Raw genomic sequence first — 13,648 nt, forward strand, 5'->3', positions numbered from 1 at the left:
AGAGTTGCCCCAGGTACGAAGTCAATTTGGTGTTCAATCCCTCTTAGAGGGGGTAACCCCGTACATGCATCTTCATGTGGAAATATGTCATTGAATTCCTGCAAAAGAGACTTAAAAGAACTTGGCAAAGCATCATCAGTTTTTGGTTCCATTGCTAAACACCTTCCTTTGCACATAAGTACAAATTTTGGTTCTTGGGCTAACATATTCCTCATTTTTCCCATTCTTATAACCAAACTCACATTTTCTCTCTTTTCTTCAAAATCATTTTTTTTTTCTCTCTTGGTTTTCACTCATCCTTTGCCCCTCACTTTTCTCTTTTTTTTCACTCTTATCTCTCTCTTCTACCTTAGTTTCTTCTCTCCACTGTTGTCCTTCATATTCTTTTCTTTTCTTCTCTAATTTCAATTGGTCACAATGTACTTCATATGGAGACAATGGAAGTAAAGTAAATTTCTTCCCACACAAAGTAAAAGTATACTTGTTCATCAAACCATCAAATGTTACCTTTCTATCATATTGCCAAGGTCGGCCGAATAAGATGTCCCCCGCATGCATTGGTACGACATCACAAAGAACTTCATCTTTATATCTTCCAAGAGTAAAAGAAATAAGAGCTTGGGAATTCACCTTAATTTTTTCTTTGTTTGTTAACCAATGAAGTTTGTATGGTTTTGGATGGGGATGGACAGAAAGTTGAAGTCTTTTTACAAGGAAGCTGCTTACCACATTTGTGCAACTTCCACTATCAATCACCAAGCTGCATGGGTTTCCTTTGACCAAACATCTTGTGTGGAACAAGTTTTCCCTTTGATCTTCAAATTTCTCTTCCTTGATTTGAACATTGAGTACCCTTCTTGTGATCAAAGATATGGAATTACCTTTTTCAACATACTCATCATCATATGCTGCGATTTCTTCCACAAGCTGAGTCATGATCCTCACATTCATCATCTGAATCAAGTATACCCTTCCTTATCACCATAACTTTTTTATTAACACACTCTTTGCTCATGTGTCCAAACCCTTTGCACTTCCAACATTGAATAGAACTAGACTTCTCCTTTACCGTCTTTGAAGCTTAATTCTTTTTACCAATGGAACTCTCAGCCTCCACTCTTTTAGCAGCCACAAACTTTTCTTTTGGTGACATTGATTCATTTCTATTCACAAAACTATCTTTGTTCCAAGTTTTAGAATTTGAAAAGGTGTTAGTTCGTGATGTGTACCTTTTTTAATGCTCTTTTTCTTCCTTCAATTGATCTTCAATTTTGAGAGCATAATGATACATGTCTTCCAGATATGGTGGTGGATTTCTGTCAACAAGATGAGCAAGTTCTCGATTCAAACCTCCAAGGAATCTAGACATGGTATCTTCTTCTTCTTCTCTAACATTTGCCCTTTCCATCATAGTTTCCATCTCTTGATAATATTCCGCCACACTTTTTGTTCCTTGCCTCAAACCTTGCAATTTAGTTTTCAAATTTCTTTCATAATGTTTTGGAACATACCTTTTTCTCATGGCTTCTTTAAGTTCTTCCCATGTCTCTATTGGATCCTCCTCTTTTCTTCTTCTCTCAGATTTGAGATGTTGGTACCAATCACCAGCATGATTGGTAAATTCGGCAATAGCAAGTCTCATCTTCTTATTTTCACTATAGGTGTTGCAATCAAACACATGCTCTATCTTTCTTTCCCACTGCAAGTATGCCTCAGAATCTGCCGTTCCACAAAATGGTGGGATTTTGAGTTTAACTCCTCCATCTCTATATCTTCATGTACTCTTTCCATCCTTCTAGGTTGCATAATAGTTGCATGGTTATTTCTTCCTCTCCATCTACCATCAACTTGTCTTTCTTGTACTACTATACCTTCATCTTCTTGTAATGTTCGTTCTTGTCTTTGTTGTTGCGCTCTTCTTTCTTGTCTATCTTCCATCATCATTTCCATCATATCTTGAATTGCTTGAAGAATGGTTGTATTAAGATCTGGTACTAGTGGTACTGCTTCTCCATTATGTGACATTTTGTTATCAAGGGACCTCACCACACTTCTCACAAAAATTTCACTCAGGGACACTCGTGTTTAACACTCAAAGGTAGGCTTTTGGTACTAGGTCAAGAATGTAAAGGCTGGCTTTTTTTTTTTTTTTTTTTGGTGCAATCTTGCTTTAAGCTTGATTATAACCAATTCAACGATCAATTCTAACAAGCTAAGACTAGTATCTCAAGGATCAAGAGCTTGAAAATAAATGATAAGAACGGAATATATATTTTTTTTTCTCTCAGAACTGATTTTTTTTTTTCTACTGATTTTTTTTTCTTTTTTTTTTTTTCGATAATCTGAGAGAGAAAAAAAAATTGATACAAAAAAAAAATAACAATAAAAATATTTCACCTCTAGAGCGGCCAAAGAACGTCGACCAAATGCTCTGATACCAAATGATAAGTGCCTACAATGCTGGAATTTGCAAAGCTAGAGGTCCTTCTAGAATCCTTGCAAAACGCTCACAGAGAAAGCTAACTTAACGGATTGATTCCAACCAAGAGCTGGTTAGAAGATGAATGACTCTTGGATCGAACTTGGAATCTATGATGGTCACTCTTAGATACCAAGACAATTCACTCTAGAATTAGCTTGATCAAAACTAATTCAATGAATCGGTTTAAACATCAAACCTAAAGCAAGGTTTGAAAAAAAGAATAACACCAAAAGGGTATCAAGAAAACACAAAGGTTTTTTCTGTATTAGAAAAAAATCCCCAAACATGAATATTACATGCCTTTAAATAGGCCCAAAAGATAACCCTAACAAAATAAAGTTCAGCCACCAACCACTAATAAATGGTAATAAATGCTATTAAATACAAATTGAAGCAAATAAGACATTAATAAATTTCCTTAATTGGTAATTCAACTACCAAAGGAAAGTCTTCTAATTACTTTCCATAAATTTCCTTAATTGGTAATTCAACTACCAAAGGCAAGTCTTTTAATTACTTTCCAATATTAGCCACTCCATTATATTCTTGATTTGATATGCTAATGTTATAAAGATTTTTGGGCTCAAAAGTCTTTGTTTCAATCGGTACACTAGCTAGCTTTTGAAGATGCAATGTATAGGCCTCTTGAATCTTCTTAACCTTGCTTCTTGTAATCGGTCCTTCGGGTACATGCAAAGGGTCAGCAGTTGAATTCATATCAACCTTTATGCCCTTTCCATAACTCATAAGGTGTTTCTGAAACACTCTTAGTAGGAACCATGTTCAAAATGTATGTAGCAGTCTCCACTGCATATCCCCAAAACGGATCGGGTAATTGAGCAAAACTCATCATAGACCGAACCAAGTCTAATAGAGTTCTATTTCTCCTTTTTGATACACCATTTTGTTGAGGCATACCAGGGGCTGAGAGTTGAGACCTTATTCCATGTTCTATCATATAGTCCTGAAATCTTAAGTCCATGTACTCTCCTCCTCGATCTGATCGAAGTGTTTTAATAGTTTTACCTAATAGATTCTTAACCTCAGTCTTATACTCTCTGAATTATTCAAGAGCTTCGAACTTGTGATGCATTAGGTAAAGATAGTCATACCTTGAATAATCATCAATAAAACTGATGAAATATTCATACCCTCCTCGTGCTTTGACTTTCATTGGACCACAGAGATCTGTATGCACGAGTTCTAAGATTTCTTTGGCTCTATAACCTTTTTCGGAAAATGATCGTTTAGTCATTTTACCCTCAAGACAAGACTCACATGGAGGTAAAGAGTTGTCTTCTAACTCATTTAGAAGTCCTCTTTTAACCAATCTCTCAATCCTATTGAGATTAATGTGACCTAGTCTTAAGTGCCAAAGATAGGTATTAGGAGAAATCTTTTGTCGTTTATTTTGAGTTTCAGCTGTTTTAAACATCTCAGTATTTAAAATAGCTTTTGTTTCGCTCGGTTTTAACATATATAAGTTGTTTTCTAGTTTTGTAGAACAAATATGAATACCTCTTTTGCAAATGAACACTTCATTGATTTCAAAAGATACTTTATACAATTGTTCTAATAAACAAGAGATAGATATTAGATTTCTTTTCATTTCAGTAACAAAAAGTACATTATCTAATATAATGAATCTATCTCCAAAAAACAACTTTAAATTTCCTACTGATCTTGCTGAGACAACCTCTCCTGTTCCAACCCTGAGTGTTATCTCGCCGTCCGCAAGCATTCTCCAAGAGCTAGTTTCCTGGTAAAAAGAACAAATATGATTAGTCGCCCATGAATCTAGTATCCAAGTTGAGTTGTCATACTCTACTAAACATATTTCTACAACGAGTAAATCATATTTACCTTGTTGTGTCTTTTCAGCTTTCTTCTCTGCAAGGTATTTTGGGCAGTTTCTTTTCCAGTGCCCGTTTTCGTTGCAATGGAAACATTTTTCTTTATCTGCTTTTTGAACCTTGTGTTTGTGGTCAGTAGGAATCTTATTTTTCCCTTTACCCTTCTTCTTCATCAAAACACTTTTAGAAGTTGAAGGTCCAGACTTATTTTTGGAGGACGATCCTCGTAGTAATTTCTTGGAGATAGCAACATTTGCTTCTCCTGTTTGTCCCTTGTTCGTTAAGAGGGACTGATAAGTCTGTAGCTCATTGAGAAGAGCAGTCAAGATATATTCTATTTTGTTCATTACCACATTGGTGCGGAACTGGAAGAAGCTCTTCGAAAGAGACATCATGATAAAACTGACTTGGCTCTTCTCATCAATGACAGCTTCATTTTCTTCTGCCACATTGAAATGGACCATCATGTCCAAGACATGTTCTCTAACTGAGGTCCCTTCTTTCATATGACAGTTGTAAATGTATTTTATGGCTTTATGTCTAAGGGAGAAGGACGGTTGTCCAAACATCCCTTTTAGAGATTCCATAATCTCTTTAGCAGTACCCATAACATCGTGTTTCTTAGCCAAAACATCAGATATGCTGGCTAGAATGTACACTCGGGCTTTGTCATTTGCCTTTATCCATCTGTCATATGCATCCCGAACTGTTCGGTTTGCATTTGAGCTGGGGTTTGGAGGACACTCCTCAGTTAAAACAAACTTTAAATCATCAATGACCAGTATTGTGTTAAGTTTGATTTCCAAGTTGTGTAATTGTCGCCGTTTAATTTCTCAGAAGCGAGTAATTGTACTATTTAGTTTGTCATGCTGTGATATAAAGAAAATTCTATTAGTGATTTGACTTAATCCTGTTTAATCCAATCAGTTTTAGCAAATGTAATAATGTACCCAAATCATTATTAATTTGCAATGATACTTTAGTGAGTTAGAGCAACTGCTACAGAGGGGCAGTCAATCACTCATTCACTAAACCAAGACATTCTTGACTTAAACACTAATCCCAGAATAACTCTTGTTCCTATAGTGTTCTTAGTTATCGCTGTTTTGGTCAAGAATATACCAACTCTTAGTATTTCTTCGTAAGTGTGACCCGCCATTTTTAGACCTCATAGATCGGTCCCAACAATGCTATCAAATGAAAAAGCCAAAGTTGGGAACGGACCTAAGAAATCCTATCCATTTCTGGAGTTTGCGTTGTTTCGACTCCCATGTTACGACCCTCCGAATGGGTAGTTGCTCTAGGGCAACATGCAGGTGGAACATGGGAATCTCACGGTGCAACCTAGTGGTGGGAGACCATAGGACGTATTTGATATACTTCCTTCTCCCACTTACTATAAATACTTTCTCTATTCACCTTGTTATTGACTCATACAAATACCTTCCGAATGGAGGACGCTCCCAGGGCGACACGAGGCCGAGCATGAATCTCACTGTGTGAATTTTACAGAGACCGTAAAAAGAAAACGATGTATCTTATACACCTTTTTCCTCCCACTAAGTATTTTAGATGGTTGGGTATACTCATTACTTAAGTATATTCCGGCTAATTAAATATAACTTAAGTCTAGGTGATTTTACTAAATTTTACATCACTTAAGCATGCTCATAAAACTGGGCTAACTAAGCTCAAGTATTGGTCTGATCTCCAGGTAGTAGGTGTTCCATAAACCGTCAACCGTCAACTTAAGTACCTCCAGCCTTAGACAAGATCGTGCCAGGTGAGCTTTCTCGTAACCGCAATTTTGTAAGACATCGACCTATTTTAACTATTAAAATTGATCGTGCTCGGTTCTCAACCCAAGTGAGCATGCACTTATCTTTATTATAGATTTTAACGTCTATCTCGTTTTATGACGTTGAAAATAACCTATAACATGTATCTAACATGCTTTATATAACAATTATATAATCAACCATTCCATGCAATAATATAACAATTTATATCTATCCCTCATGGAACCCTAAACATGCATACTATACATTATAACACTTATAACATACTTGGAATGCATGAAACATGCATAGCCTATGGTGGGATTTTAAATCTATATGACATACTTTATGCATATAAATTTTCTATTTAATTAAAACATACATTCATAATGCATAATTAATTAAACACACTAAAGTGGGTTGATTTTGGCATTTTAAAGCAAGCAATCAACTAAATTATTACATTAATAATTAAAAATAACTTGACCACTCCCGAGGATCACGAACTGGGTGAACCAACCCTTAAAAACGTTGAATCAGACCCCAACGGCAGAAAAAAAACACCCGAACCGCCTCTTCCATCTTCTTCGGTTCAGCTTGCTATCTCTTCCATTTTCGATCTTACAACCTAAAATGGACTCTCATGACTCCATAAAAATTACAGACCTTTCTTCACTCATTAAAGCTCATACACATTAGGCTTATTACAATAATTGTATCAAATGGAAGCATAAAAAAAATGCCAAAACCAAAACCATCCACTTTAGCAACCACAAATTTCATTCATGTAATAGTACCCACCATGATCAAATTAATGTAAATAAAATACCTAAAACCTGGCTCTGATACCAATTGATGGTGTATATAACACATGCGGAAGCAATTTGGATCTTAGGCACTTTTAGAACATCAATTATAGTAAATAACTATCATGTTTGAAAGTATTAAAACTTAATGAGTTTAGATACTAACCTTTTGTAGTTCAAACTCCTTTTTCCTCACGAACCGGTTTCGAACCACCACTAGTGTCTTCTCCACTATCCTCCGACCTTAGAACGGGATTATGGAATCCGGTGAGTGACTAAACTTGGGAGGAATTTTGTATATATGAAGAGAGTGTTTGTGAGAGGTTTTTTCTCAAGGTTTTTCACCAAGAAGAAGAAGACCTTCCATGTACCATGATCACTCTATTTAAAGAGTCATGTTTGCATGTTCATGCAAATTTGAGTTCACCAAATTTTGACACTCAAAATTCCACTCAAATGTTTGGGATTATATGACAAGCATGCATGTTTGATTAACCAAATTTTTGACACTTAAAATTCCACTCAAACTTGTGGGGTTTATTTGGCAAGTATGCAAGTTTGGTTAAACCAAATTTTGACACCTCAAAATTCCACTAACATGTATTTTTCCATTAAATGAAGTCAACATGTTGACTTTCTTCATTTTAATTCAACAATTAATTTGAATAATTAATTTCAAATTAAAGTAACATTAAATGATTAATTAAATTATTTAATTAATATTTAATATTAATTCAAATGCAATCTCAATCAATTCCGACACATAATTGATTAAGATATTTAAATCTTATTTAAATATCTCAGATTCTCTCTTTTTGTTTAATTCGTAAATAAAACAAAAATGCGGTTAAATATATCGTATATATGTAGCGCATATTCCCTAATTTGAATTCGAACACATCGAACTCACTCGTCACACTGTTCTATGGTTTAGTCCGATATGAGCTAGCAGAGGGACCTAATGGACCTATAGATAATGGGCTCCAACGATCCAAGATTAACCGGTTAAACTCATTAACCTGGTTAACCAACATTCGTTAACTACTAGGACACTCCACTATAGCCTAGTAGTTGCACTCCCCTCACTATAGATATATTTCTGTCCATTTGATATAACCATGATTAGTAAGTCGATCCTTCACAGGTTGTTCGTAACTAGAGCTGGGTCAATTTACCGTTTTACCCCTAAAGTTACTTTTTGTTCCTTATATCTCACTGATCCTCTAATAACAATTGGTTTGTGGTCCAACTAGTAAACCGAATCCCTCTCAGGCCAATGAGAGGGTGGGGCCCCTTGTTCAAGATCTGGAGTCAATGCTTAAGGGAACTACCTCTCTTCTATCCCTAAAAGTGGGTAGAAGTGAATTCCATCTTGCACCCCACGTCCCCAGCCATTCACCCAGTCTTACCCCTGAAATGGGAGGCCTATTGAGTCGGCGAACTAGAGCCACTCTCACCCATGCAAATCTAAGGATAACCCGAATAAACAGGAGTTCATGGTTAGCTCAGGATTAAAACCGAGTTACCTAGGTTATTGAATGAAAAGAAAATCAGTCTCAACAGTAAACGACATTATAAAGTGAGAGTGGTTTTCTTCATGGTCCGATCTTATGCAATACTCATTGCATACGACGCCCCCACTCACATGTCTCCACATGTACAATTTAGTGATCACATTGTTTATATCATATACAAAAGTGGGCAGCATCCATAGTGTCCCCAGAATAAGGTACTCAGCCTTATCCTTATACTATACATCATTTTGACTATATACTTGAACTTGATCCACTCTTATGTCTCTACATATAGTTCAAGTAATCATACTATAGCCAGTGTTCTTAGTTTATTGGATTTAGATTAATGATCGTAAAGTTCACTTTATTCAATAACAATCTTTACTGAATAAATAACAGTAATAACTTTATTGAAAATAGAATATGTTTTTGTTTACAAACTATGAGTTTTAGGACATAAAACCCAACAATTTATAGTCTCTAAATTGAGACTTTCACCCTTTTACACCTTACCCTTGACTACGACCTAGTGCACACTCAGGCTATCAAAAACCAAAAAAAGAAAAGAGCCCAGATCATGTCATTCTATAGCTTTCATACAAAATATATTGAAAAAGTATCTTGTGCTTGTGACATACAACATGTACGAGATCCACATTTTCAAATCATAATATATGGTTAAGATGCATAACATCCTTCCATGTTTTTCATGACATAACTTTCCTATGAGACATACATACATATATTTACATAATATATCATTCTTTCTTATTATGCATGACTCATCAAGTGTCTCATATACATAACATAAACATGGTATTATAGCATACATGTAATGACATACTAGAAGTACATGCATCACATACATGTCATCAACATCACATCATAGAAGTAATAAAACATAGATAGATCAAGTCATACACTTTATTCATATAACATACAATTCATCTAACCTAGCCCAATAGTGTTCCAACAATAAGTTTACTTACATGTAGGCCTAAGTTGAAGTAACTAATTTCGTACGTCGAAGTTTGTTGGATCCCGTTATAAGAAATTAAATCACCTAACTAATCCTATTTAACTCTAAAAACTTTTAAATTGACTAAAAAATAGTCCTACTGATCTCAAATAGCCTTTACATGGTCCAATATAGTTAAACAGTGTCTAAAACTCCAATTCGAGCTATTTAGCCGAGCCAAGCCAAGGGGGAGCTGTGCACTAGAGGGAATCGGCCGAGCCCGAGTGGATGGCGAGCCGCATCTAGTTGGTGTGTGAATTGGTAGTCGAGTTGGTTGAAGACGTGGGTCCGAGCCTGTGATTTGAATGGTTGAGAGTCAGGTTTAGTTTTGAAGCTTGAGGTCTGAATCCAAAATTGATTTTAGACCTAGTTTGTTCTCTAATCTGTCTTCATTCTCTACTAAGTTTTTTTTTGTCTCTTTTTTGCTCCTATTATCGAATCAGCTTTTGTCCAGTTCTTGATCGCTACTTGGCCAGTTTCAATGATGAGTTAATGACGAATATTTTTGTAAATACAGTTTTTGCCGTTTAATACTGTTGGGGAAAACAATAAGCAAGATTGTCAGATGTTAAAGGAAAAAGCAATTAGAAGGGACTTAGCATTGAATATGTTACCAAAAAAAAACAGGGAGATACTGAAAAACATTCTCCCAGGAAATCAAAACTAGTACAGCATTTGAGTGAGGGGCAGAGTGAAAAATGAAAAGAAAGGGACAGATGGGCGTTTTGTTTGTTTATGTGTCGGATTTTAGTTGGGATTATATTGTGAGAGTACCCCACCATGAAATCCCTGCGATCAGAGAGGTGGCCAATCAGAATGAGGGGATTGGGATTATATTCAGGGCCTCGCCCAATGGGAAAAGGGATAAGACCTGTGGTCCAACAATACACCTTTCTCTTTCTCTTTCTCTTTCTCTCTCCTCCATGGATGATGAGATGACCGTCAAAGTGCAACGTTGAAAAACGTACAGATGGATGTTCCATAGACCCTTAAAACAGAAAGTTGTGGGACATAGCGTTTAAGAGACAACAACAAAACTCTCTCTTCCCCAACCATCTTCTTCTTTTCTTCTCCTTTTCCACTTCATTCAATCACTAATTTATACGTTTTCTCTATCTCTAACACAATTGCACAACCACTATTCAATTATAATCATGGTTGATGCACAAAGTTGACCAAAGTGAATTGCATCATCCCATCAAAACCAAAATAAATAAATAAAGGTAGTCCTGTGTGGAATAACCTAACCCAGGATTTCTATTGGATCGAGAGAAGTTTGTTGGGTACGAGACCTAGGCATATACTTGGGAAACTTTCAATCATGATCTAGTTTTTTTCACTTGTAATCATCGTTAGGTTTGGTTGGTTTGGAATGATGTTTTTTCTTTGAAAATTTGATTCTTTCTTTTTCTATTTCCTCTTTCATTTTCTTATGAGATTACCTCGTTCCCTTCTTTCTGTAGGTCAGGATCAACAAGATTGGTTGGTTGGCTGGAAGCTGACGGATCCGCTCGAAAGAAGAACGCAACGAATTGAATGATGAATGATCAGGAACGACCGGACCTCTCTTGGTTGACCGAGGGCTCCACTTCTCTTCCTGAGCTCATGGACTCTGTTTATGGAGGATATTGAGCAAATCGTTGGATCTGAGAACGGGCCAGTTGTAGGTGCATTTAGGTCTACACTTGATTCAAGCCTTTTCTTCTTAATCTTCTATTGATGTTGAAATTTTTTTTATTGGATATATTTCAGTCTACACTCAATTCGAGCATTTTCCTCCTAATCTTCTCTCGACGTTCAACAAATTTTATTAGGTCAATTTTTACCCTACTAGGGTAAAAATTAAACTAGGTCAATTAAATATATTTATAATAATACTATAGCTGTATAGCTGAATGAGAGTGAAAGAACAATGAAAAAAAAAATTAGAGGATGGAGTTGAAAGGTAGAAGAGGACAATGTGTATAATTCAGAAATGAAATCAGTAGGTGAGTAAATTCTAGTAAAGGAAATTGTAGATAAATGTTATTGCTTTCCAATTTTTGAATTTTGTTTTTGAAAAGACTATAGGGTGGGCGTGGGCCATGATTCTGACACGTTCGGCCTCTAAGTAAGGCCGCAACGCCAACATTTTTTCGCAAGCACAGTGGTCTGACACTACTCTGCTTCACCTTTTCGTTGTTTTTTTGCTCTCTCATAGAATCACAAGTGGAAGTTGGATACGCAGAAAGTGGATGAAATTATGTCAACCAAAAGCAGCATAGCCAACGCAGTGGGCGGAAAGACAGCCAGAGCCTGCGACAGCTGCTTCCGAAAGCGAGCCCGATGGTACTGCGCTGCCGACGACGCCTTTCTCTGCCAATCCTGCGACTCCGCCGTCCATTCAGCCAACCCCCTGGCCCGTCGCCACCAACGCCTCCGCCTTAACTCACCCACCTCCTCCAATTCCAAACCCCCTTCTCCCTCGTGGGTGTCCGGCTTCACCCGCAAGCCCCGCACCCCTCGGCCCCCTCCCCGCCCAAAATCCGACGACCTCCTCTCTAACCCCTCCTTCTCCCTCGTCCCCGAGGCCGACGACGCTACCTCCCACGAAGACAATGAAGAGGATCACCTCTTGTATAGAGTCCCCACTTTCGACCCCTTCCTCCCCTCCGATGATCTGGATCTTGCGGATTTTGCTGCCGATTTGGAGAGGCAGTGCTTTGACATGGAGGGGCTCGGGTTGGTTAAGGTGGAGGATCTTCACGAACAACAAGAAGCTGATTATAATAGGGCTCAACATCAATTCGAGGCTCAGATGGATCTGATGCGAGAGCCCTTTGAGTTGATACCAGTGGTGGATGTCAAGAAAGAAAGACGAGAGGATTGTGCAGAGGAAACAGAGGATGAATCGAAAACGCAGAGGAAAAGAAGAGTGACATTGCAATTGGATTGTGAGGCAGTAATTGCCGCCTGGGGTGACGACAAGTCTCCATGGACTACCGGAGAACGCCCCGATTTAGACCCCGACCAACCCTGGCCTCACTTCATGGTTGTCTTCAACTCTCTCTCACTCAAAACTCGCAAAGTCTAAAGAACATTTGCAAATACGGAAAAAAAAATCAAATCACATCAAATCAAATGTGGCCTTCTAAATTGTACCCATTAATCAATTAATGTTGTTAATGTTAAGAATGATGTTGCAGGCGTTTTGTGAAGTGAGGAACGGGCAGGGGTGTGGGGAATATGGGATGACCACGGCGGCGATGGGGGACGGCCGGAGGGAGGCGCGTGTTTCGCGGTACAGGGAAAAGCGGCGGACGAGGTTGTTTTCGAAGAAAATAAGGTACGAAGTTAGGAAATTGAATGCGGAGAAGAGACCCAGAATGAAAGGGAGGTTCGTGAAGAGAACAGCTTTTACACACCCAGTTCTTCCCATTGTGAGTATCAAGTAAATACCAAAAACAAAATCCAAATCTTCAAACTTCATGTACATTATTGTTATTATTATCTTATAATAAAAAAGGTTATAAGAATTAGTTTTCTTATTATAATTAATATTTTTTTCTTAATTTCGAGGTTATATGTTGTATTTAGAGATTAAGAGAGTATACAAATCTAAATTTCGAATCCGAGTTTCGTATAAGAACCATTCTTAAAATTGATTTAAATAGATGCTTCATCCATTCATTCATTCCTCCCAAGCCGAAAAAATCAAGCAAAACAAATTTGAAATGTCAAATGATAAGGATAAACTCTTTAAAAGTTAGAGATGATAAGGATAAACTGTATTGACTTGAGGTGTAGACGTTTAAAACCAAACTCTTTTAATATATGACACGTTTGGATGAATTGATGTGCATTATTATTGTAGATGAATTCATGAGTAAGCACTAGAATTATGCAAAGCAAAATGCCTTTTTTCCAAAGCATGAGTGTTTAACTTGGATTGTAATCGATAATAGAGACTTATTTTCTATAGTTAACTTAGAGATTTCTTTTTCTAAAATATTCTAGAACTACTAAATATAATTTAATTAAAATTTGAAGTTTGTATAATCTCCATTATCTATTTTCCTATTCTTTCTCTTGTGTAAGTAAGTTTAGGCCTTTAATTTGTTGCCTATTTAAGCCACACCTAGCTCGAGGTCACCTAGCTTCTTTCTCGGTTGCTCGCTCTTAGCTCCCAGTGCCTCTCAATCAACTTCCTTCACCTTG

At 37.0% G+C, this 13,648-nt stretch overlaps 1 protein-coding gene across 1 annotated transcript; it reads left to right on the forward strand.

Moving 5' to 3' along the window:
* Window positions 1–11,567: 11,567 nt before the first annotated feature.
* On the forward strand, window positions 11,568–12,988 carry LOC111783864 (zinc finger protein CONSTANS-LIKE 16-like). The gene is made up of 2 exons (XM_023664697.2): window positions 11,568–12,482; window positions 12,637–12,988. The coding sequence occupies exons 1-2, from the start codon at window positions 11,694–11,696 to the stop codon at window positions 12,883–12,885; spliced, it is 1,038 nt and encodes a 345-aa protein (XP_023520465.2). The 5' UTR covers window positions 11,568–11,693; the 3' UTR covers window positions 12,886–12,988.
* The last annotated feature ends 660 nt before the right edge of the window (window positions 12,989–13,648 follow it).

This window comes from Cucurbita pepo, chromosome 13 (assembly GCF_057944985.1).
Source record: "Cucurbita pepo subsp. pepo isolate OVF chromosome 13, ASM5794498v1, whole genome shotgun sequence".
Lineage (NCBI taxonomy): Eukaryota > Viridiplantae > Streptophyta > Magnoliopsida > Cucurbitales > Cucurbitaceae > Cucurbita > Cucurbita pepo.

Coding starts and splice junctions, on each gene's coding strand:
- LOC111783864 (XM_023664697.2), top strand. CDS start 11,694: ATGTCAACCAAAAGCAGCATAGCCAACGCAGTGGGCGGAAAGACAGCC. Junction 12,483..12,636: donor AACCCTGGCCTCACTTCATG/GTTGTCTTCAAC, acceptor ATGATGTTGCAG/GCGTTTTGTGAAGTGAGGAA.